Here is a 27,348-nt window from a genome sequence, read left to right on the forward strand (position 1 = left end):
CAGCAGTTGGGCAGGTTCTGCAACAGGTTACTGGAGCAAGGCAGTTACAGGCAGTTGACTCTCTGAAGTGTGCCATTTCCATGGTATACGGTTGTGATGTCCAAATGATCTGATGATGTCGCTCATAATCTGTTGAAAGCTGCTGCCCATGGAGAAATCTCTGAAAGAAGTAACGAAGGATCTCAGCTAATGGAAGAACAAGGCAATGGAGAGTCTAGTTAAGAATCAAATCTAGACAGGCTGGTTCTTGATACCAGTTTGATGTTTTCAGACTAAGTGTTCCCTGTAGTTCTTCCGTACCACACTCAGAGGTCCTAAATTACATCACCCTTATGACTAAGAGGATTTCCAGTAGTTTCTCTAGGTTGCATGGGTTTGTCTTAGGGGTATACGTGCTATATACATGCAAAGAAGGGTTGTGAAAGATAGGGAAAAGAGTTCAAGTTAAGTGACGTTCCAGACCATCCATTCCTGCTTTACTCAACAGTGTTTTTATGTATATTACATATAGTTTTGTGTAGGAATTCCTTTGAGAAAAGTGGTTGCTTTAAAAAAGTTTGGGAACTACTCCTTGCATCTAGCACAGATAGAAAGACCCTGTTTAGTGCTGTCTCCTCTTTAGCTGTTGGTGTGATAGAGGTTTATTGAGTACGTGTTGAGTGCCAGGCCCTGGAACCCTTTACCAGGCATCCTGGTCATGTCTTAGGCTCCTGAACAATTGCTGCTCTGTAATCTTAGCTTTTTCCTGTGGTTCTGCACACAACTCGTTAATCTTTTATCTCTACATTTTTTTTGATGATCTTATTTATAATTTCAAAATAATTTCCATACTAAAGATTCCAAAATCTGTGTCTCCAGCCTGACTTTGCCACTTTGTACCTGTGTGAGGTTTAGAAGTCATCCTTCCTGAGCCTCAGTTTTCTTATTTGTACAACAAAATGCCCTTAACCTTCCCAACCCTATAAGGATAAAAAGAGTGGAGGCACAAGTTTGTAAATTGCACAGGTATGAAGAATAATATCGTTTATCTTGCTGTAATCAGTATCTTCAGGATCATATTTCTAACTTCTGGTTTTTTTTTGCAGGAATGCTTGTTTGTATGGAACTTGATACCTTAAACTTAAGATTTACTAATAGTACTCAGTCATTCCTTTTCCTTACATCAGACATAACCGTTGAGTTTGTATTTTATGAATGACACAATCTTTCCAACAGTCACTATATCTCAAAATCTTGAAAGCAGCTTTTAATCCCTTCTCCTCCTTTTAGGCCTTACTGTTATCACATTTCTTCAGGCCTTCATTGCAACTTGTCTGGATTATTATAATAATCTTATAAATGGTCCCCTGCCTTCAGTCTTTACTTCTACTATGTCCTCTATCCTGTTGCTGTAGTGTTTATGTTTGTTTGTTTTTGTTTTATTTATTTTTTTTGCTTTTTGTTTCTCGTCTCCTAAAAATATAGCCTTCTTGCACATGAACTTCAGTCTCCCCCCACCCCTCCACCTGTACATTGCAGTTAAGACTCGTCAGCCTTGCCTTCAAGGTCCTCTACAATATATATTTAATCTGCATTTGCAGTTTTTCCTTTTGTAGCTCCTGCATGAGCCTCTCTTCAGCCAAACTCTTTGTTCTCCGACAGAGTATTGACCACTTTTGCTTCTGGATCTTTCCACAGGCTCCTCTGTCTGTCTGGAATGTCTTCACTTTGTTGTAAAACTACTGATTTTGTGAGGCCAGTTGAAAAATACCACCTCCATGAAAGTGTTTGTAACTTTTCCCTGAACAAATGTGATTTTCACTCTTCTCTCCTGAACCCACTATGTATGTCACTGTTCTTTAATTCACTTCCCAGCTACTCCCTGGTTGTATAATACTTCAGTATTATGTAAAATAATTACTTTGTTCTTAAGCTTAACTTAATCATTGTGTATCTGTTTCTTTGTGAACCATATTTTGAATCAGCCTCAGGCTCATGGTCAAAAAGTAGTTGGTGAGAGTAATATATAATTTCATCTTATAGGTTATGTTCTGCCGTGTTACACATGCAAGAAGGAAAAGTGGCTCCCACCAGCTTCACTCTTGAAAATGTGAGGGGCCATTTTAATACTATTTTTTTCTTGATAAGATGCAGCAATATGTAGTGAGAGAATTATTTCAGGCATTGGTATTTATAGCCATGTTGAAATATAATTGAATGAAAGTACCTTCTAATTAGAAACTAACATTTTATAGAAAAAGTAAGTTAACTCACTTTTGGAAAGATGTCTTGCCTGTTCTTGTCTTTGATTAATCTTCAGAGGGACATTTCTTTTTGTTTGTAGTTTGTATATCCCTATTTTAAGGTCTTAGGCTATGCATCAAATCCTTTTTGTATTATTACAAATCAACCAATCTTTTACTACTTTACTGTTGTCAACCATTCAGTCTTTATTGTTTTTTTAAATGCCAGAAAATAAAATGCAGAAACCCCACCTTATATTAATGTAATTTTATGGTTAAGATTTTACATTCACAAAAGTCTAGAAATTCAAAGTTATAGTTCCCAAAAGAATCCTAATTCAGTCACATTGCATAAACTGATATTAAGGCTGAAATGTGTCATCATTACAGTAATGCAAAATACTCATATATGCATGAGGACACAGTTATGGTTGCTGAGGGAACCATAATTTTGGATTTTCTGACTTTTTTTGCACATACAATTTCAACCATAATGTTGCTAATGCATTTATTTTCATTGACTCTGAAGTAATATATTTGTTGCTATGTTTATCTTTAAAATAAGTTTTCATGGACTCCGTTTTTTTCTTCTATGTATCTATAAACCTATACTTATAGATATCTGATGTCCCTACAAAGAAAACTACCTAAGAAATATTTCTATATAAAAATAGTTTTTTGCTGCATGTATACTCATATCCTTCCTGCCTTTCTCTCACACACACATACACACACAGCCTCACACACTTATGTTACATTCTGGCACATTATAGAAGCAGGTAGCATATCCACTACCTGCTGTTGAAAGTGTTGACGATACTGAATTATTTATTCCATCTTCTACACTATCCAAAATCATTTTGGGTACTTTGACACATTTTGGTCTCTTCCATATGGATACTTCATGGTGGCAGAGTTGCCAGATGCTCAGGTTTTGTGACAGTCTTAGTTTTTCAAGGACTGTTGGAATATTCTTGGGAGAATCTCTCGCCTTGTTACTGATTCCTATGGAGTGGTAAAATACTAACATTTTTTTGAAAGTGTTTTTCAAGACAAGGAGTTATTACAAAAAGTTAGTAGAATGTCCCATCTGAGAGTATTTCACTTTGGGGACTTAGCAATGGAGCAGTTTGTCATGAAATTTATTTGCAGTGAGTTGGCATCACCCTGACAGTAATATTAACAGTATATATGAATTTTGGGATTAAAACAAAGTTATTTAAAATATCAGATTTTAACTCTCATACAACTTCAGCCCATTGTTTATATCTCAGTTGCCAAAATGCAAAGATGAGCAGGATATCAAGTCTAGCTTATCTTTTTATCCCTTATCTACTATATGATAAACATGTAAATATATACATATATATATATAAAATATACTGAATATTTGCTTAATTGAATAGAATGTGGATATTTATGGTCCCAGGCAATCCCAGGAATGTGGGATTTATGGTCCCTTTTTCTCTGCAGTATTAATAGAAACACACAATCTCCCCCCTTTCCAAGCCCTGCCCTTAATACATACTGAACTGGAAATTCTCCTTATCTTTAATGTCCATCTCAGGCGTTTTCTCCTAAAGCCTTTCTGGCTTTTCCATACCAAGTCTGAGGTTCCCTGCTTGCCTCTCTCATGGCTTCTGTGTATTTCCTGACATTCCCAGACCACTGTTATGCACAAGTAGAGGAAAGGGAAGAAAGGACTAACTCAGAAGGGATGCTTCCACACTGTGCCTTAGGTATAAATGTCTTGTATGGCAGAGAGAGGCTTTAGATGACTTTCTGTGACCTATGGCATGTGAGCTTCGGTCGTAGGCAGTGGAAAATTCAAATAACATTGAGACTCAGATGGATATCTGTAGTGAGCCTCTAGTGCATATTTATATGCACATTCAAGTACTTTTGTCTATATTGTGTGGAGAGAAGGGGCGAAACATGGTCAAAGAAAATTTTTCTAGCTGTTTTTTTTTCCTCAGTGAATGGGTTTCCCCCCCCATTTAAATGGAGAGTATTTTCATTTCAGTGTCTAACTTGAAACTGCTCCTGCTATTGGAGTTAGAAGACAGGCTCACTAGCAGCACCTGTGTCTTCCTTTCTATTACTGAGTATCTTGGTCCCAGTTTTGCCTCTAACTGGCTCACCCAGGGCAGGTGACCTCATTTTGTGCTTCTCAGTCACCTGTTAAGGAAGTGTGACCTTGGGAATTCCTCCAGCTGTAGTATTTGATCTCACATACACTGTAATATAGTAGGTGAGACCAAGAGATGCATCTCAGAAAGTTACCGTGTCAAGCAGATTGTGTTGAATGACCTCAATACTTCATTTTTAGATAATCTTAACAGTATTGTTTATATAGCATTTTCTACTTTCCATCTGTTTTTTTTCCCCCCTGTACCTATGTATATATTAGTTACTTTAAAAAAAAAAAGAGGGCAGGGACTTCCCTGGTGGTCCAGCGGTTAAGACTGTGCTCCCAATGCAGGGGACCTGGGTCCAATCCGTGTTCAGGGAACTAGATCCCACATGCATGCCACAGCTAAAGATCCCACATGCCGCAACTAAGACCTGGAGCAGCCAAATAAATTAAAAAAAAAAAAAAAAAAAAGAGGGCAATTATTTAAGCTGTGGTCAAGGGAAGCATATTAAAAAAATTTTATTTGTGAAACTTAGCATGCATGTAGAAAAATTTATAATTTTCATTTTACTCTATTAAAATAGGAAGTTTTGATCTTTCAAAAAAACTAGCTTTCAGGTGTTTCCCCTTCTGTGCTATAGATTGGGAGACATAATCTTAGAATTTTCACCTTGTTGTCTTGATGAGAAAGAAACTCAGGATTAGCAAACTAATGTTTATAAGACGTCTCATCTTTAAAATAAAAGTATGAAAGGCCGGGACGCAGTCTGGGGACTCACACCTTCAAATTCCTTTTCCATTGCAGATGTACTACATTAGTTAACGTTTCACTCTCCTAAACACTTTTTGAGTGCCTACTGTGTATGGTGCACTCTGCTGGCTTTGACTTTTGTAATTAATTACCTAGTGACACACTTACAATTAAAGTGATGGGTAAAATAACAAAACATTGGTGATAATAAATAAATTATTTGTGGGGTGGTATTTCTTCAAATGGCATATTAAGCACCAAATTCAGGGAAGCTTTCAAAGAACTGTCTTGGACTTGCCAAAACAAACATAGGAGAAGTAATCAAAACACAGGAATAATCTCTATGAGAAGCATAACAACAAAATGACACAAATCAAATGATAGAACAACTCACTAGAATATAGGACTCTGGGAAGCAAATTTAAAACAAATATAAGCATGGAAAAATTTAGTTTTTTATGACTGATTATAGAAGGACTGAATATTTAGGAAGCATTTTCTTTTGTGCTTGTTAATTTTAGCAGTAAATGTAATTCAGTAAAAATAGCAGGTTAACATATTTTTCCTTGTTAGCTTATTAGTTATTTGGGCACAAAACACCTTTCTCTCTATGGTTATCAGGAATAGTTTAGTTCAGGGGGCCGTAACCCCTGGAACTGGGCCTCACAGCGGGAGGTGAGGGGCAGGAGAACGAGCAAAGCTTCATCTGTATCTATGGCTGGTCCCCATCGCTCGCATTACCGCCTGAGCTCCGCCTCCTCTAAGATCAGCCGTGGCATTAGATTCTCATAGGAGCACAAACCCTACTGTGAACTGTGCATGCGAGAGATCTAGGTTGCAGGCTCCTTATGAGAATCTAATGCCTGATGATCTGATGTGGAGCTGAGGTGGTGATGCTAGCGCTGGGGAGGGGCTGCAAGTACAGATTATCATTAGCAGAGAGGTTTCACTGCACAGAGACCATAATAAATCAGTTGGTTGCAGAATCATATCAAAACCCTATCATTGAGTAGCAAGTGATGATTAAGCTGCATCTGGTGGCAGCTTTATAGTGGCAAGTGAGTTGATGTACTTCAGTTGTACAGCTGCATCTGGTGGCAGGCTCTAAGTCAGAATCCGACACTTATTTTAGTCCTCGTGTGGCCCGCCCATTATTTTATTTACCACTTCCATCCACGCAGCTTTCCCGCACTGCGCACTTGTCTCAGTCACAGTTTTGGTAAGCCCACAAGGTAACCCTAGCCAAATTAGTAAAAAAACAAATGTCACTGGAGAGCTTATTTGAAAGGGGAAAGACCCAATGATGAGACAGCAGAAGGCTCTTAAGACTGCCAACAAGAAGAAAGCTGCATTTAAAAGAAAATACCAAGACACATACTTAAATTACAGGTTCATTGCAACAGGTGATTCACATTCTGCAAGCCCGCTTTGTATAATATGTGGTGACAAAAAAATAAAAATAAAAATAAAAAAATAAAAAAAGGGCTCCCCTGGTGGCGCAGTGGTTGGGAGTCCACCTGCCGATGCAGGGGACACGGGTTCGTGCCCCGGTCTGGGAGGATCCCACATGCCGTGGAGCGGCTGGGCCCGTGAGCCGTGGCCGCTGGGCCTGCGTGTCCGGAGCCTGTGCTCTGCAGTGGGAGAGGCCACAACAGTGAGAGGCCCACGTACAGCAAAAAAAAAAAAAAAAATGTGGTGACCAGCTATCCAACAAAGCCATGAAACCTTCAAAACTGCTTCGCCACGTGGAGACCAAGCACCCTGCATTAAAGAACAAGCCTTTGGAGTTTTTCCAAAAGCAAAAAAAGTGAATACGAAGAACAGAAGTAATTATTGAAGGCCACCCCTTCATCAAATGTGTCTGCACTGAGAGCATCATTCTTAGTGGCTAACCTCATGGCTAAAGCTAAGAAGCCGTTTACCGTTGGTGCAGAGTTGATCCTGCCTGCTGCTAAGGACACTGTCATGAACTTTTAGGAGAGGCTAGCACCATAACTAGACGAATTGATGGAATAGCAGAGGATATTGAGGCACAATTGTTAGGCTTAATGAGTCACCGTGATACGCAGTCCAGGTTGACAAGTCTACCGATGTTGACAATGAGGCAACGGTGCTTGTTTTTGTGCGATATGTTTTTTTTCAGGAGGATGTGCATGAGGATGTGTTATGTGCACTTTTGTTGCCAACCAACACCACAGCTGCAGAACTATTCAAGTCTTTGAATGATTACATATCAGGAAAAGTGAATTGGTCATTTTGTGTCAGTATATGCATGGAAGGAGCAGCTGCCATGACTGGATGGCTTCCTGGTTTCACTACTCGGTTCAAATGTGAGCCTATACACTGTGTCATCCACAGAGAAATGCTGGCTAGCCTAAAAATGTCACCTGAACTTAACAGCGTTTTGCAGGATGTGATGAAAATTATCAACCACATTAAAGTACATGCCCTTAACTCATGTCTGTTTGTGCAGCTCTGTAGGAGATGGACGCAGAGCACACACGTCTTCTCTTACACACAGAAGTGAGATGGCTTTCTAAAGGTAGATCACTGGCCAGAGTTTCTGAGTTATGAGAGCTGCTCCAGAGATTTCTTTTAGAAAAACAGTCACCACTGGCAGCACATTTCAGTGACACAGAATGGGTCGCAAAACTTGCTTACTTGTGCGACATATTCAACCTGCTCAACGAACTCACTCTGTCACTTCAGGGGAGAATGACAACTGTGTTCAAGTCGGCAGATAAAGTGGCTGCATTCAAAGCCAAACTGGAATCATGGGGTGACGAGTGAACATTGGGATTTTTGACATGTTTCAAACATTGGCAGAGATTTTGAAAGAGAGTGAGCCGGGGCCTTCTTTCTCCCAGCTGGTGCATGGTCACCTATCTTAGCTTTCGAAAGAGTTTGAGCATTACTTCCCAACCACAAAAGACCCCCAAACTGGGAAGGAATGGATCCACAACCCAGTTGTGAATCAGCCAGGTGAATCGGCTTTGTCCGTGTTAGAAGAGGATCAACTGCTTGAGATCGCAAATGACGGTGGCCTTAAAAGTATGTTTGAGACAACTTCAAATCTCCATACATTCTGGATTCATGTCAAGGCGGAGTATCCTGAGATTGCCACAAAAGCAGTGAAAAGCCTGCTTCCATTTCCAATATCCTGTCTTTGTGAAGCAGGGTTTTCTGCAGTGACAGTGACCAAAACGAGATCACGGGGTAGGCAGGACATAAGCAACACACTTTGGGTGTCACTGTCTCCCATTGCCCCCAGACGGGACCATCTAGTTGCTGGAAAACAAGCTTGGGGCTCCCACTGATTTTGCATTATGGTGAGTTGTACAATTATTTCATTATATATTACGATGTAATAATGATAGAAATAAAGTGCACAATAAATGTAATGCGCTTGAATCATCCTGAAACCATCCCCCCGCCACCACCCCGGTCCGTGGAAAAATTTTCTTCCATGAAACTGGTCCCTGGTGCCAAAAAGGTTGGGGACCACTGCTTTAGTTGACACGTCAGGTAGCAGATATTATTATTGTTGTCATCGTTGTGATTATTTTAACTATTCCTGTGCCTTAATATTCAAGCCTAAATGATGATAATATCTAAAAGCAACTCTGGGCTTGCCTGTGGTTTTTTTCTTAGGCTTGTGCCTGAACTGAGCTTTATGTATCTATTTAAGCAGTAGCCTTTGGCTTGACAGGTCACTGTGTCCTTAGATGTATGTAATCTTTGACAACACTGGTGGGGTTGAATTGGAGTGACAAAGGACTTATACCCATTACCTTGGGTCTTTATTCTCACAACTTTATGATATTTAGAAATGAACTCCAGGGACTCAGGAGTGGCATGAACTTAAGATCAAAGAACATTCCAGTATAAAATGATATGCTGCTGTTAAGGAATAGTCTTCTACAATAGATTAATCATGAGGGGAATTATAAATATTTCACATACTAATTATATTAGTTTATGGAGATAAAACACCATATGAAGTGTTCCCAGCACACTCAGCAAGTTAGATGAGCTTTACATGCTAATTGACTTACTTCATCAAGGCTGACAATCATGAATCCCTGAAGATGACAGGAATTATTATCATGATATTGTACATTCCTGATCTTTATACCAGGTTGACACCTACCTTTCCCCAGGAGTTCCTTTTCTTTGGATGGTATCTTCAGTTCTTGATATTTTAGCATGGTGAAGTAGAGAACAGTGTCTGACGTATTATTAAGGACCCTAAGGAAAAAGTAATGGGCTCCATAAAAAATGACATCAAATAAAACTTCCTAGAATTGTACTGGATGCTGAAGTAAGAAAAGTGCTTTCTTTAGGGGCATGGGATGCTTCCCAACTTGTTTTTTAATGGTAGAAGTGACTATCATATTGAACACTTTAAATAGAGAATCAACCAGCTTGATTTTCTCAGTATCATTGAGGTAATGAATGAATGATTGATTCATTCATTCAGTCATTTATTTGGAAACATTTATTGAGCACCTGAGATAAGACAATGAACAAGGAAGATATAGGGCTTGCTACAAAGGAACTTAAGATCCAGAGTGGTAACTGCCATGTTAGGGAAACTGCCATGTTAGGGAAACTACCAAAGAAAAGAACAGCAGATCCAATTTATCTCATCAAAGAGTATATACTCTAATGGGAGGAAACAAGACCTACAGTTATCTCACTCCTTATCTCTGGAAAGAGATGGTGTTCACCAAGTCTCCGTATCAGGAATTCACTGACCACCTTGTAAAGACCCACACCAGAGTTTCCGTGCAGAGGACCCAGGCTCCAGCTGTAGCTACCACATAGTTTTCTATGAGAAAAATAAAGTGAATGAAGCTAGTTAAAAAAAAAAAAAAAAGAAATGAAATATGGTGGAAACAAGTAGCACAGTATGTAAAATTATATAACAAACCAGACCCACAGTTTTAACAGACATGTTTGGTGACCAAGCCCTTTAGTTTAATTAAATCTCCAATGAAGTTTCTTTCATTGGTCTATTATATATTATCTTTAGTTACCTACTGGACACTCCATTTATATTCAACATTTGTAAAATCTGTCTCTGTATTTCTCCTCTACTCCAACTGCTGATTTGTTTTCTCCTCTTGTGTTAAGGAATGTTACTACTACCCATCTGATTACACAAGCTAGAAACCTTTGAGTCACCCTTAGCCTGTCCATCCCAGTCATCATCATTTCTATTTCCTTTGTTGCTCTTAATATCAGCCATTTCTCTCTACTCCCCCCGCCCTGACCACCTCCTCATTATTTCAGTCAGCTGACTCCTTCCTGTTATTTAGGGTGTTGCTTAGATTGCATTTCTTCAGGAGGTTCTGCATTGATGGTCATCACCTTTCTGCAATTTGTCTAACTGTAATCTCCCAGTAAATATGTGATGAATGAAGGGATGAAATGAAACTGCTCAGGTTAGTACAGTTCTTCTTCGTACCATTTATATTCTTTTATTTCTCAAACATAGACTATAATAAAAAGTACAGTTAGGGCTTCCCTGGTGGCGCAGTGGTTGAGAGTACGCCTGCCGATGCAGGGGACACGGGTTCGTGCCCTGGTCCAGGAAGATCCCACATGCTGTGGAGCAGCTGGGCCCGTGAGCTGTGGCCGCTGAGCCTGCGCGTCCGGAGCCTGTGCTCCTCAACAGGAGAGGCCACAACAGTGAGAGGCCCGCGTACCACAAAAAAAAAAAAAAAAAAAAAAAAAAAAAGTACGGTTAGCAGGAAACAGTGAGTCACATTCTAATCTTAGATGGTTCAAAATCAGTGTGGAGTAACTGAAAAAGCAGAGACTTTGTGGCCACATCAACTTGGATTTGAAACTCATCTCTGCCTCTTAGTAACTGCTATTGTCTTAGCACTTCACCAAACCTCTTGTAATACTTTAATTTCTTAGTTGGTAAAATGGGGATAATAGGACATATCTTTTAGGATGATGATTAAATAAGATATACTTAAAAAACTTACATAATACATGGGTCCCTGTCTTCCTTTAGAACATTACAGAGACTTAAGTATCTCATTATCAAAAAAAGTGACGATGGAGAGCCGTGGTTTTAAGTGAATTGGTTTTATCTATATTTGGTTATGTATAGAACAACTTCCCTTGTTTTGAGAGTGGTAGTGATGGTGGTACTTTATTTGATTCCTTTTCCTCTCATTTTACTACCACTTTTCTTAGCCAGTGAGCATTTATAACTCAGTTAATTAAGGATAGTAAGAAGAAATAAAGCCTTTCCAGTATGATAATAAATGTACAGTGGATCCCCATATGGCTAACAGATAAAGTATGAACTTCTCATCCTGCATTTGGGTACCTCTAGGTCTGGTGGAAGATCACCTTTTCAGTCTTACTTCCTTTTATTCAAACCCTAAACTTTAGCCACTGTCCTTCCTCTCTGACTTATTTAAATAGCACTGATCCTTCTAGACCCAAAACATCAGGACCCAGGCCTCCCCCTGCTATACCCTCAGTAAACTTGAGACTTCCTGGTTTTCTGCTGCCCTTAGTTTTCTCTTCTTCCTCTGAATGGATAGGGCTTAGTGCCTCTGCCTTCATTCATAATCAGCCTTGCACTGCTTGGTTACATTTCTTGTGCAGGACAGAGCTATTACTTATCTTTTTTATTGCTATTTAATGTTTCCTCTACTTATGGCTTGTTTTGCCAATTATATTGTCGGCTCTTTTGGCACAGGGGTGATATACTTCTTAGCTTGTCAAGTCAGGAGACTTGATAATATTTTGATTTGTTGACTTATTGATAGATGGCGTAAAACAGATATATCTATAAACGTTCTGAATGGTTCATGGTACCTTGTGTCTTACAAGAATACTCTTAACAGATGCTAGTCCCAAAATATATAAAAAATGTTTCTGTACACAGTAAAAATTTCAGTTTATTTATGTTTTTTTTCAATAATAGGGCCCATCCTCCCTTCCTTTTCTTCCTTTCTTGTTACAAACATAATTACTAAGTATCTTTTATGGATTAGATACTATGTCAGATACCAAGAGTTAAAACACTTGAGAGCTTGCTTGAGTAATTTAAGAGATACCTGAATTTAAGTGGCACTGGTAGCTAAGAAAGCACCACAGGTGTTATGTAATTTGTCTCCTTAAGCATCTGTAAGGCAGGTCAGAGTGTTGATGACTGTAGAGTGGATAGATGTTAAGAAACCAGTTTGAGATTTTGCTCAATGGCAGGTCCTACCTACAGACCTCAATTCCCTGCCTTCTGGACAAGTGTTCTTTACATTGTGATCTCCTAGCCATCATGATAAGCACAGGAAAGGAACATTACATGGTGGAAAAACTGACCTATTAATTGATGCTACATCATGGGACAGCTATTGGGAAGCTGGATACTGTGTTAGCCTGTAAATTACCCCCCACAAGAACCTAGGAAATTAAATGACTCCATTTCTTTTTCCTTTAAATATGCTTCCATCTTGAATTTTTAATTGTTTTAGCAAATGGAAACATTTGGTTACGCACATTCTTCAAGGTTTTTGAAAATCCATAGCATTTAAACGTGCAATAGAAATGTTCTAATTAAGATAAAGTAGCTGACAACTAGAGCATAGTTAAAACGAAATTTTGTATATCAATGATTAATAAATGTTAGAACTTTCTACACAGGTTTTTATAAATTAAAAATATATATTTAAGCCAAAGACTTTTGAAATGTTTGGGAGTAATTTTCACGTATGCATGTATGTATCATTGAGCTCCTGTTACATTGAGTGATACAGCAGAGGAAAGGATAGCACTCCTCTTTCACTTCTCACATCCAGTTCATCAGCAAACCTGGACAGCACCATCAGCAAAATCCCAGTCAGTCCACTTCTCAGCACCATCAGCGCTATCATTTTAGTCCAAGAGACTGACATTTCTTTTCTCTTCCCTTCTCTTCTCCCTTCTTGCAAAGCGATTCCTTACAGTCTGTTTTCCATACAGCAGTCAGAGTAAAGTTCTCTGATATTAAAAAAAAAATGAAACATTTCATGAAATACGTAAACAGATACAATAGAAATACAAGAGATTATACAAGAAAAATTTTAAACTTTATAGATTTAAATAAATCTAAAAATCATGAATCTAAAAATTTAAAAATCATGTTCGGGTCGTTGATAGTATGACACATCGTATCATGAAATCTGTTAAAATATATGTTTCAGAAATAATTTTTAACATAGAAAAACATGTATTAAAAGCAAAAAAAATTAAAATTGCAATAGTTTATACATATTACAAAGTGAAAGAATAAAGGTAAATTCACCCAATATGCATTTATTATTTTGTCATTTCCCTAGTTAAAATCCTTCATTCTCTTTCCATTGCTCTTACCATAAAATTCAAAATTATTTTCATGTCTCATAAAGACCCATAGACTTCCTCAGCATCTTCTCTGGCCATTCATTGAATTAATTGCTCCAGCTTCCTTGGTCCTTATTCAGTTCCTCAGCCTGCCAATTTTCTTCTTGCCTGAGCTACTTTGTTTTATATTTTAGGTCCATTATTTAGCCTAGTACCTTGCAAATAATAGATGCTCAATGTATACTGACTAAATAAGCACCAGAATGCAAATAGTGGCCATCTCTTTTGTGGTGGTTGTGCATGATAATTAATTTATAATTTTTGTACTTAAAACATTTTCTGTAATGACCATGTGTTTTCTAATTATCAGAAGGAAAAAATGGCATTCTGGCATTCTAGAATTGGAGACCCTGGTAGGTGAAATTCAGCAAATCAGGAGGAACTTAGAAATTAGATTATCACAAGTAGATCAAGGGTCTATACAAGAAAATCAATTCAGTGAGGAATTGCATTCAGGTAGGATGAGTGGAGTGTTGGGTTAAGGGAAGCTGGTCCATCCAGAGTTGTGCTTTCCCATTAATTTATGGCTATTTAATTTAAACTTAAATCAAATTGAATTTAAAATTTAGTTCCTCAGTTACACTAACTATACTACAAGTGCTTGATAGCCATAAGTAGCTAGTTGCTGCTGTATTGGACAGTACAGATATAGAATATTTCCTTCATTGCAGAAAATATTGTATCACAGAAAGTACAGGATCTAGAATTCTGGGAGTAGATATCAAGGAACAGGAACTCAAGATAGGCAACAAAAGAACGAAGAAAGACTTAGGGGGTGAGGCTGGGCAACGTGTATCTAGACAAGGAATTTAAGTATTGAGCAAGGTGACACAGCTGGAAGATGGCATTCACGCTTCTGTCAAAGGCTTGTTGAAAGTCCTGCAGGGAATTATTTAAGTATAAATAACAACCCCAATTGGTATCTGTGTTAAATTGTGTTCTGTATCCCATTATGTGATAAATGGTTTCGGAAGGTGGGGGGCTATTGAAAAAACTTCATGGGTCAAGAGTGAGATAATTAGTCCATGAAGGATTTTCTCCTAGATTGTATATGGTGGTGGTTGGAATATTGAATGCCTGTCCCCTGTTTCTCATTTCACTGACCCTTCATGCCATTTAAGGTATAAAGGTATGCATCTTGATAATAGTAGTCACACTCCTACAGTGCTTATGTATATTTTAACATCTCGTTTGACATATTAAGAAAATAGGATAAAAGGCAAGCAACTAGTGTATTCAAACTGAATCAAAGAAAAATAAAATCTAGAATTTCATTGTGTTGAATGATTTTGGATTCCTTAAGCAAATATGACTCAGATTGTAGGTATAATGTGCATTGAAAATACTTGAAGCATGTATATGCATACAGTCCCAAATACCTAGAACGGCATTCACGTACTTTTACAGCACAGAGCTGTTTTGGTTAGACGATTATAATAGCAGCTTACTTATACTTTTGGTGAGATGGTAAGCTAATGATGTAGCCATTAATTTGAATTTAGCAGACATTTTAAATATAGGTTTCTCTTACAGAGACAAAAGTTGCAATTTAAAGCTCTTTGGTGGTCTAAAAACAGCTTAATTCTGTAGTAGCATGGTAGTAAGTACTAATCCAGCTTATACAGTGATTGTAGTATGTCATGTTTGTGAAAGATTGCCCAACTGCTTTCTCTGGGTTTTATGTTAATTTAAAAATATTAAACATAAAACCTTATAACATCTTCATGCTGAGATAAACTGTTCAATTTAACTTGTGCTCAAGCAGCAGCTGTCAGGAATTATCTTGTTCCTAGTGGTTTTTGCTTTCACCTTGTGCCCTTTCCTGCCAGAGACACAGTGTGGGATGGTAAAGCTCACCTTGTTAGGATTTATTGCTTAAATAATACCTGAGGCAAGATGAACATTGGGAGCCTAGGGATTAGCTGCTGATTGATGATGTCATTCATTGCATTAAACACTTTTTTTTTAATTGATGGAGGACGGCAAAGAAAAAATTGCCTATGAATCTTACCTGCATTTCTTTTGTGGGCATCTTCATCACTTCTTTTTAGGTGTCATTGAGCTGAATATTTGAGGAGTTGCTTATTGTCTAATTTAACTTCCATTTTACAAGCAAAAAAGCAAAGAGAAATGTTTTACTAATGTTGGAGATAATTCCCACAATTTAGAAGTAGTGAGCGCTATTTCAAGATTAGTTATAAAAATAAAATGAGTTTCCTGTTAATGACTGAACAAACTGAAGGAAGTGTTGGTGTGGGCAGTCCCAAATGGGTAATATTATGAAAATCATTGCCATTTTACTTCTGAATGTATTGCATTCTCTCGTTTGAGAGCTTTTATTTGAAAGTCTCAATTTTAGATTTGGATTCCTTGATTGTGGATCAGCTGGTAGGTAGGGTAAGGAGAGGCGGTATGTGGTAGGAGGAGAGTGAAGGGCTTGCTTTAGTTAAACATTTGCTACAGATGTTCCACCCTGAGGATAGTTCTCTTGGAGGAAATGAACAATTGGAGTCTGACTAGAAATACATATATGATGGGTTTACTGTTTATGGAATGTGGCATATTTTTCCCTTCTACTTACTGCCATTTAATGAATATCCTCCCAAATTTGTAGTTTTATAAATGTATAACTTAAAAATTTGCAAGACTAGATCAGTGAGTTACAATATATCATTTATTTAGATTAATCAAATGTTAACATTTTGCACATTTATTTCTATCTATGAATATTTGAATATTTGTTTTTAGTGGCCTTTGGACCGAACTATTTAAGACTTAGTTGCAGACATCATTACGCTTCACATGTTAATAATTCAACACGTGTCTCCTAAGAATGAGGATATTCTCCTACATAATTGCAGTAAAATCAATACACTTCAATTTAAGGTTGATAAAACTTCACAATTTTATATTCAGAGTTTCCCTGTTGTTCTTATATCTTCTACAGCTGTTTTTTATTTTTTTCCCCATTCAGTATCCCATCAAGTATCACACATTGCATTTTGTTTGGGGGTCTTTTTATTTCCCTTTATTCTAGATTTTTTTCCTTTTATGACCTTGACATTTTTTGGAGATCCAGCCCATTTATTTTGCAGAATATTTGTCTGGCTATTTCCTCATGACCAAATTCAGATCAAGCATTTTTGTCAGGAATTGGTGATCTCTATCTTTCTCAGTGTATCACATTGGGAAATACATGATATCCCTTTGGCCCATTATTGTTCATATTAAGTTTGGTCACTTGGGTAAGTTAATGTCTACCAAATTTCTTCATTATAAGGGTACGATTTTTTATAATTAATGAATAGATGGAAGCTGCAGTTAATGAGTTTTTCTTCCTTGTGTGTGAAAAACACTGAGTTTGCTCAGGTCTTAATGATTAACAATGAGTCATTGTTTGCAGTAGTTTGTTATGTTGGGACTGGGGAGTGGGAATAGAGGGGGGTGTATTACTCAACTTGATCCACAAGTTGCCATCCGTTTTATTTTAAGGAAAATATAGATTGACTGAGTTTAAATTTTATTGTTCTCTCTACTAAAGATCAGATTTGTAGATAAGCAAATATCTTCATATTTCAGAATTTTCAATCTAAATTTTAGAAAAGCTTATACTTAGTGGTGGTGGTGGGAATATTTTTGGAAAAAATAGAGGACATTTTCTGAACATGAATTTTCTATTTGCTTTAGTTGAGTACAAATAGACAATTTTTAAAAATGCATCTCCTTGATAAGATTTTTTACTTTAAAACAATAAACCATAACATTAATACAGCAATGTGAGTTTAGAGAGGTGGCTGCTTTTTGGTCTTATGTGCCTTTTTTAGCCCATGAAGAAGACACTTGAATTCGTCTTTATGATGTATGCACTTATTATGTAATCATTCTTCTTATGTGAAAGGCTAGTGCTGCAGATCATATAAACACCTGAAGTTAGCCATTTGGCTTGTCAGCAAGGGAGAATTTATAGTAGTTGTAATCATGGTAATAACAAGGATGCTATTTTGTATTTATTAAGTACAGTAAAAAGCGTTTGCAATGTAAGTGGTCCACAACGAATTCATATCTGTGGTGTAATGAATAGTACTTTGGGCTTAGAAGACTGGGAATCTCTGCTTTGCCACTACTACCAGTGTGATTCTAGAAAAAACCCTTAACCTTCTTGGACCTCATTTTTTAGAATGAGAATTAAAGCTGTAAGGGTCAAATGATGCTATATTATGTTATAAAGGTGGCGTTCCATCAAAATTGTGCCATCTACATGTCCTCAGCTGCTCAGGGAATGTAATTTGTCCCTCTTTTGTGTCCACACGTGTTAGCCACCTCATTAGTGAAATATTTCCGGGTTGTCCCAGACAGTTGTCTGTTTGTTCCTCTAGTACTTTGTTCATGCCACTGTTATTGGCAGCATTCATTCTGCAGGCTGTCTTGTTCATCTTTTCTGTTCTTCCTCGCTTGACCCTGGTACCTAGTAGGCATTTATGATAAATGTTTGTGGAATGAGTAAATAGACACTATTTCATTTATAACCATGGATAGGTAGACTTTCAGTTTCCTTTTTATCCCCCAAAGACAAGGAACCAGGCTTTCTTCATTTTTATAATTTATGTTTTATATAAGGGATATTACAGAGTGTACATATGGTGCCATTAGCAGTCCAGTAATCGAGAAGAAAATATAAAAGAAAAACCCCCACAAATATTGCAGAATATTTAAAAGGGGGGCATAAGAAAACATGCCAAGAGAAAAAGCCCTCACTAGATAAGTCTATTGCATGAATCAAAAGGGTTTATGTCATAACACGAACACGTGCCATTCCTGCTCATATATTGAATTTCAGTAGTTGGTTGCATAAAGAAGTAAAGTGTAATGAAACTGGCAAGCAAAGTATTCCCCAGTCAGCCTTATCTTTGTTCCATTTGTCCTTCAGATGGAGCTTTTCTCGGCTTTTTTCAATAAAATCCATCCAGCTTTTTTTTTTTTTGCATCTCTCAGTAACTGAGCTGAGAAGACCAATGAGATTCAGGGCTTTTATAGTTCTTAGCAGCTGCTTTTTAAGAGATCAAAACTTAGAATGCTGCTACATGGTATTAAGGCTTAACTCTTGATGTGTCCCTATGGGGGATATGTTTTCCTTGGGGTAGGATGAGGAAAGAGGAGAGAAGGCACAGGATGCCCACTTCAAGTATGCTCGGGGTGGTAACCCTAATTTCCTTGTTTCCTAGGATTCTCTTCGCAAGCTCAGTGCTTAACCTGACTGAACTGGCTGCCCTTCGGCCTGACCTTGGGAAATTGAAAAAGATTCTGTACTTCCATGAGAACCAATTGGTATATCCTGTCAAGAAATGTCAGGAGAGGGATTTCCAATATGGATACAACCAAATTCTCTCATGGTAGGTATAGATTGTATCATTATATTTAGTCGTTTGCCATCTTTTTCCTTATAGTTAGCTTTTAAATCTGGAGACCTCCTGTACACTTATTTTAAAAATACCTTAAATTAGGAGCAAATGTTTAAACATACCTTCCATGGTAGGAATTACTTGTGCCTCTGCAATATGTACATATAAGAGAACAGCTAATCCTTTTATAAAATACATATGTGTAACAATCTAAATGTTGAACTAATTATCTAACTGTATTTTCTGCAACATTCAAAATAGAATCAAAGGGGTGACAGGGACCTTCTTCAGCCCCTGATTCCATCATCTACTGTGTGAGACATACTTTTAGAAAAAGACAGTTAGTCAACTTTTATTTACCAGCTACTTTCCATGTATCCAGCTGAAATCAAAATAGAAATTTACAGAGGAATAAACAAAAATTAAAGCATAATGGAGCAAGGGGTTTTTGTCCTTTTTTTCCATATTGTTTGTAAGAGAAAACTATGGAAAATGAATCTTTAGGAGGTTTTTTTCCCCTCTTGAGTCTTCTGAAACTGCATAGCCTTAAAATACCATGACATTTCAAAGGTGATGGTCCTTCTCTACTGTTACTTCAACAAAGTGTATCTCCTGAAGCTTAGTTAATGAAAGAAGTTAATAACAACTCTGAAACAGCTTTGCTATTGGATCCCATCCACATAACTGCAACACTCTAAGGGAGTCAGTTTGGCAGTGATTGGGTTCAGTTTACTCACCTTTTTTAATAGTTATTAGCAACTGGGATTGATGATGTGTTTAAACAGACTCCCAGCTCTTTTGCAAGTATATTCCATAGTTTCACTGACATAGAAAAACAGCTAGATGGTAATACTTCTGTGTTTTGAGCATTTTGTAAATGTTTTCCTGCAATCATTTTTACAAGCTGCTTCAAATGAAGTAGCAGCGCTATCAAAATAGAGCGGAGCTGCTTCACATCAAATGTCTCATAAAAAAAGCAGCCGTTTTAAAATTTCATAATAAAATTAAAATTCTTTATTTTATATTGAAACAGAGGGGAAAATATGTTTTAAAAACAAAAATAAAATCATTTTGTGCTTTATCAATATGGAAAACATTTGTAATATTCTTTTGGTTTCTTGAATTAGCCTCATTCTTTTCCTCAGATAGTGTGTGTTTATTACCCGTGAGAAATAACTGGGGAAAAAAATTAAGTCTATTTTTCCCTTTATGGGTGGCTTTAAAGTTAATGGAAGTTACACCCACTCATATCAGAGAGGAAATGCATGAAAAAGAATATTTCTGTAAACTGTCTTGGAACTTTAATTTGGCATAAACTGGGTTTTTAAGAATATAAGTAGTTGGGTTGAATGCCGTTTGAGGGCAGATAGCTAAAAAAATTTTTAGCTCACTACCCCTCATCTCTCTGTTTCAGAAAAGATTGCTTTGCTCAAAGGGAATGAGACTATAAAAGCTTATATATAATTTTTCAGCATTGCTCTTCTCAAGAGCGTAAACTGATAGATGAGCTTGGAGAGAGAGAAGTGGGCTTGATCATTGGTGGGACTCTTAATGAGAAAAAAACTGGCTTGCAGTCATCCAGAGGAAAAATAAGAGTGTCAGAAAGCAGTCCTGTTCAGATTCAGTTTGAAAAGTATGACTCCAGCTTCTTAAAATGTTTCTTTCATTTTCTTGCTGACTTCTGCTTTTGTTGGCACTGTCAGGTTTCTTTCTTGACTGTGTGACAGTTAAGGACTTCAGAGATGACCGACATAAGCATTCACCTTAAATAGAGGTTTCACTAACCCTCTGACTGATGAACACATGCCATAACTATGTATTATGACCTGTGGGTCACTATTACAATATGTGACATATGGTGAAAACAGACTAGCTGTAAAACATCCTTCAACTTTTGGTATATTATTATATTGGCTTCCTTATTGCTTGATATTGTGTCAGCACTTCTGTGACACTCTCTTGTATTATCCATGTTGTAATCACTGCTAATCCCAAGTTTGCACTAGGTTGCAACTAAAAAAAAAAAAAAAACTTGTATGGGAAAACAATTTTGCAGGAGTGGGGGCAGATAGGGGTGGCAGGTCAACATTCCTTTTGTTAGTTTTTCATTCCGCTATGTATTGATAATAGAAACTTTGACTGTCTCAGTAAATGTGAATTAAACTAAACTGAGGACTTGCTGTGGTCCTGCTCTATATGCTCTGTTTATTCATTTGTGTTTTACAGTCCTGTGGGCTTGCATGTCTTCTTTTCAGTTTCCTTGATGTCCTTTACAGGGTGAAATAAAACTAACTGCTTTTTCTATTTGATCTTGTATACCTTCTTATCAAAGCATTTGTATGCATTTTATTGAGATCCAGTGACACTGAGACACTGAATCATGGCTTAAAGCAAAGAGGGTTATTTTAAAAAACAAAACAATGATTTATTAAAATGGTTTTTTGATTCATAAAGGGAACATAGTACATATTCCTGTTTATCCAGCTCACCCATAGTTATCGTTTGTGTTCATTGGTTTCCAAGAAAATGTTATAGGCAAATTTGGAAACTACTGACATATTAATGACACATAAACTTTGTTTTTACATTTCCTTCTAACTATGTATTTTAGATTATTTTTAATAAAAAAAATACTAAGGAGAGGCTCAAGCCTTTACATCAAAAGCAACAGCCAATATTATATTTCTTTCGTTTAATTCTGAAGGTCCATGGTGTTGTGGTCCTTTATAATACATTATGTAATCAGTAGGACCTAGTGGTATGGATTTCTGGATCCATTTTCACCAACTTCTTCTATTTCTCTGACTACTCCAAATCTAATATAATAAAAAAATAAGTTATTTGTAGAGTTTCTATATAATCCTTCCTGTGTAGTCTCAGAACTTTAAAAAACCTAACAGTTTCTTGAAGCAAGGGTTAAAATGAGAAATAGACTTTAACTACATGTTATGAAGGTATGCTCTTAGTATGAAATAGCTTTATCTGGATTAATCTCCTTGAAGGCAGTGAAAAGTATGGCAAGTGTTCTGTTCTCAGTACTGTGGTGTAAAACGAAGTACATCACTGACATAGAAACCCAACATGGGTAGTTGGGCCACAAAGAAAAAGGTCCTCCTGTACTTGGTGATAATATTGAAAATTCCTGGCATTGCGGAAAAGTACACTGGGTTGGCCAAAAGGTTCCTTCGGTTTTTTTTTTTTGCGGTACGCGGGCCTCTCACTGTTGTGGCCTCTCCCGTTGCGGAGCACAGGCTCTGGACGCGCAGGCCCAGCGGCCATGGCTCACAGGCCCAGCCGCTCCACGGCATGTGGGATCTTCCCGGACCGGGGCACGAATCCGTGTCCCCTGCATCGGCAGACGGACTCTCAACCACTGCGCCACCAGGGAAGCCCTCCTTCGGTTTTTAAAGTAAAAATGAAAGACATATTTTTCATTTTCACCAAGAACTTTATTGAGCAACGTATTCACTGTTTTGTTCCACTACCTTCTGCCGTCTTTCAGGCAGCTTCATAATTCCATCTTCCCAAAGCTTTTTATCTTTTTGAGCATAGAACTGTTGCAGGTGCCTTTTACAGCCTTCCAGGGAATTGAAATTTTTTCCATTAAGAGAATTTTGTAAAGACCGAAATAAATGGAAATCTGAAGGTGCAATGTCTGGTGAATTCGGCGATGAATCAGCTTGATCCCAGTCAAGCTGTAACAGTTTTTGCCTGATCATCAAAGAAACTCGGTCTTGTGTTATCCTGATGGAAGATTATGCGTTTTCTGTTGACTAATTCTGGACGCTTTTCATCGAGTGCTGCTTTCAGTTGGTCTAATTGGGAGCAGTACTTGTTGGAATTAATCGTTTGGTTTTCCAGAAAAAGCTCACAATAGAGGACTGCCTTCCAATCTCACCAAATACACAACATCACCTTCTCTGGATGAAGACTGGCTTTTGGTGTGGTTGGTGGTGGTTGATTTCGCTTACCCCACCATCTCTTCTGTTCCACGTTATTGTACAGGATCTACTTTTCATCGCCCATCACAATTTGTTTTAAAAACAGAACGTTTTCATTACGTGTAAGTAGAGAATCGCACGCAGAAATACGGTCAAGAAGGTTTTCTTCCTCTTAACTTTCGTGGAACCTAAACACCAAACCGATTCACGTAACCAAGCTGGTGCAAATGATTTTCAACGCTTGATTTGGATATTTTGATTATGTCAGTTATCTCCTGCATGGTGTAATATTGATTGTTCTTAATTAATGTCTCGATTTGATCGCTGTCAACTTCAACTGGTCTACTGGAGCATGGAGCATTGTCCAGTGAGAAATCTGCAGCACGAAATTTTGCAAACCCCTTTTGACATATTCAATCAGTCACAGCACCTTCTCCATACACCACACAAACCTTTTTTTTTTGCGTTTCAGTTGAGTTTTTACCTTTCTTGAAATAATAAAGCATAATATGCTGAAAATGTTGCTTTTTCCTCCCATCTTCAGTATTAACATGGCTACACAGAAATTCACCAATTTTGATTTTTTTTTTTAAAGGCACGCTGATATGACAGCTGTCACAATGCAGTGTAACAAAATTATTTCGAATGAAGTTGAAGACAACTAAAGTGCTACTGGAGCCATCTTACGGAAAACACCAAACGGACTTTTTTGGCCAACCCAATACTTTGGTTTGAAGTGTCATAGTATCCCATTAAATCACTTAATTCCTCTCCTGCCTTTCCTCTCTGATGCCAATAATCTGCCTTCCCTTGATATAATGCTAATGAAACTAACCTATCTATTAGAGTCATTTTGATAAATACTGGTAGGAAGTGCAGAGTTCTTTGCAAACCCAAGGTGCAGTATAAACTCTGATTAATAAAGAAATCTTAGGCTTATAAAAATAACTGAACAAGTGTGGGCTCACCATATGCATTTATCCTTTCCCTTTGCAGCCTGGTGGCTGATGTGGTGGTATTCAACTCGGTTTTTAATATGGAGTCATTTCTTACTTCTATTGGAAAATTCATGAAGCTGATTCCTGATCACAGACCCAAAGATCTGGAAAGCATCATCAGACCCAAGTGCCAAGTTATTTACTTTCCCATCAGGTTTCCTGATGTGAGCAGGTCAGTACGTTTAACTCCATTTTCAATATTGTGTCATAAATTATTCCCCAAATGTGTAAAAATCGGTGATGTTCTTGCCAATTTTGACTTTTCAGCGTAAGCATGATTAGTTAGAGAATCAAGTTCTATTTCGCCATGCTGTGATTTACAAAGATTTTAAATAATCATGTGTCCAACCTGTCACTGAATGGTTAATTCTGATACTGAGTTTTTCCTTTCTTTTCTCTTATTTATTTGTTTGCCAAAGCAAGGTGCTTTGGCTTTTAACACTTACTGTTTTATTTATTTGTTGTTTTGCTACAGAAGTCATTGTCAAGCATAGGTCTCAACCTTTGTATTCAGCTTATGCCCATTGGTTTATATGTATAATAGTAACTTCTAAGTAAATCACTGTTAAATTTTACTGCTTAGATTACTTTCATTTCCCATGCTGTTTTTTCTGTTTTTTTCCCCCTTCTCCCATTTTTTATTATTTATATTATCTTATTAAAGAGTTAGGTCTTCTATATTGGGTTGCAAATGCACTTAATTGCCATTTCTTTTTCTCAGTCACTAAGGATATTTTTTATTACCCTTATTGCTGGGCCCACCCTGAATTAGCAATGGATGATGTGGCTCAAAGGGAACATTCTAGAATTCCTTTTCACTTTTGATTAAACCTAGCAAAATTGTTTTTAGTACCACCAGGAATATTTTCCCCTTGTGAATAGAAAGTTTACTTCAGTGGGAATCATACTAGCTGGGGATGCTGCTGTTTTGTAACTGACTGTGTCCTTAAAAAGAGTTCAGGGACAGCTGTTTCTTCCCCATCCTTGAAATGAAGGCAGGAGACAATTTAATATCCACATATGCTATGCAGGAGGTCAGCATTAGTCTCTATGTTCCGGACTAACTGAGTTCACCCAGATTTTGCTGTGGGGACACCCACTCTTCCACACCCCTAATACTGATTTAAGTGTCTGACTGGTTAATATTGCATTGAAGAAAAATCTGCCTAATACCAAATCAAGCTAGTGAGTCATAAAATTTAAGTTAGAACAACTTGCCTGATCCTTACTTTATGGAGTTCAGAAAACAGAAAGCCGGAGAAGCAGACTGGCTTGTGCTCACACTGCTGATTACTGTCAGAGACTGTATTAAAATTTAGACTCTATGACTTTTGATTAAATTTTCTGTTAACTACCTAATCTTCCTGTCAGTATAGGTCATTTGTCAAAAATACTTAATGATTTATTTACAGTTTTGAAAACTATAAAGCTAAGTGAAACTAAGATCACAGTTGATTTTCATATATATGTAAATATGTATATAATATGTATTTGTAATATATAATTTTCATATGTGTGATGAGAGAATGTCAACTTCTGAAGAATATGATTGTTATACTTTAGATCTGTGATTAACTAGAACACAGCTTATACTTTAGATCAGGGGTCCCCAACCCCCGGGCCTGGTAGGAACCAGGCCGCACAGCAGGAGGCGAGTGGCGGGCGAGCGGGCGAAGCTTCATGTGCCGCTCCCCATCGCTCCCCATTGCTCGTAGTACCGCCTGAACCATCCCCCGGTTCGTGGAAAAATTGTCTTCCATGAAACCGGTCCCTAGTGCCAAAAAAGTTGGGGACCGCTGCTTTAGATCATATTTTGAACCTTATTTTTTGACATGCTTTTAAGTTTCTCATATAATAATATATCGTCAAAATGCACATCTTTAAGTGAATAGGTAGTTATAGCACATCTTAATTATTACTGCTATAGAATTCCAAATAAATAGTATGTTTTAAAATGCACTTGCATCTGATATAGTCCTACAACATCCTATGTTTAATATACCTGTGGCAATTGAATAGTTTATTAATTTGGACTGTATTACCATAAATAAATCTAGCTAAATGGAAGAAGGTTAAAAAATATTGTGGCCAAGATAACATTCATAAGCAAGGTCTTAGCCCAGAGTGTTATTTGAATTATTTTCAAATGGTAATTTGCTTTATCCAACCCAAACTCATATAGTGTAAGTAAGTGATTATTTGCATGAATGGCAATCATTCTAATGCCTGCAGTCTTAAAAGAGTATTATTTTGTTGAGATGTTGAAAAATGTTTAGTAATTCCAAAGGCAAAATAACCAAGGTGATTAAAAATAAAAAAAATTTTGAATGGTTCTATCTTTCTCTCAAATTTAATTTAAAAACAAAGCAGCAGAACATATACTTAAATTATTAATATAATGTGCTCTAGTAATATATAATATAAGGTATATTAATCAGGGAAGGGAAAAAGCCATATTTCAGCAAAATATTTGAGGATTTATAAAGTTGATAACTGTTAAAACTCAGAGCATGTCTGTCATACAGAAATTCAATATTGGGCTTGTAGTACCTGCTGTACCTATTACCTTCCTCACCCCTCCACTGCCTCATTCTCAAAGACCAGAAAAACAGTAGTAAGAAAGAATATTCACTTGAAAATATTTCATTATATGTATTAAAACATTTTGAAGTGGGAAAGCTCTTAAATACTGTAGTTAGGCATGCACGTATTTGAGTCTTGACCGCCACTTACTAGCTCTGTGACCTGTGCAAGTGTAATGACCCTGAGCTTAGGTTCTTTAATGGTTATGATTATATTTACCTTATCCCCTCATAGGCATGATGTAGCTATTAAATGAAATAATGTGTGCCAAATGCCCAGCCGAGTGCCTGGCACATAACAGAACCTTAATAAAGTTTAATTCATCTTATTAACTCCTTCATCCCCATTGTTTTATAACCTAGCACATTTATTGCCACCTGAATATAAAGGACTGTCTTCCCCTTTGCCCTCTTTTAACACGTGAAAGTAAAGAAGTACTCTGCCAAAGGAACAGCCTAATATAAATAAAGAGGTTCCTTTATATATTCTTTTTATCATCCTGACTCAAGCAGCCTTTTGGCTTCACCAGAACCTATAGCATCCATTGATGGTAAGGAGCCAGCTCCTTACATTCATTCTTCTCTTGTCCTAATTTTCCTCCTTTCTCCAGTTTAACTTCCACATTCTGTCATCATACTCCTTTCTCGTGTGTACTCTCAAATCTTTTGCACCTTTTCTTTCATATTTGATTAGGAGGAAAACCTCCAGCCGTACTTATTAGCCTACTCTAAATTCATGACCCCTAAATCCACATGGACCTGTTGAGCTGCATGGCGAGTGTACCATAATTCCCCTTTTCTAAATAACTAATCATGCATTTTCCTTTCTTTGTAAGCTTTTAATACCAAATCTTCTGTCTTCCTTCTCAGATCATGACTGAAAAAGATAGACACAATCAGAAGAGAATTTCT

At 37.2% G+C, this 27,348-nt stretch overlaps 1 protein-coding gene across 10 annotated transcripts in view; it reads left to right on the plus strand.

The window, feature by feature from the left end:
* QTMAN (queuosine-tRNA mannosyltransferase) overlaps positions 1-27,348 on the plus strand; it is a 451,841-nt gene that overhangs the window by 151,533 nt on the left and 272,960 nt on the right. For 9 of the 10 annotated variants that reach the window (XR_002644005.2, XM_089916865.1, XM_022569666.2 and 6 more), the window contains 2 exons: positions 18,739-18,906; positions 23,853-24,026. Coding sequence is in view for 9 of the 10 variants with exons in the window: in XM_089916865.1 (XP_089772991.1) it covers positions 18,739-18,906; positions 23,853-24,026 (342 nt within the window). In the remaining variant the exon portion in view is untranslated. The remainder of the gene's footprint in view (positions 1-18,738; positions 18,907-23,852; positions 24,027-27,348) is intronic. The other variant, XM_089916860.1, reaches the window with a different exon arrangement.

Source organism: Delphinapterus leucas, chromosome 8, assembly GCF_059928025.1.
Source record: "Delphinapterus leucas isolate spDelLeu-1000000601 "Yukka" chromosome 8, BTC_Dleu_Yukka2, whole genome shotgun sequence".
Lineage (NCBI taxonomy): Eukaryota > Metazoa > Chordata > Mammalia > Artiodactyla > Monodontidae > Delphinapterus > Delphinapterus leucas.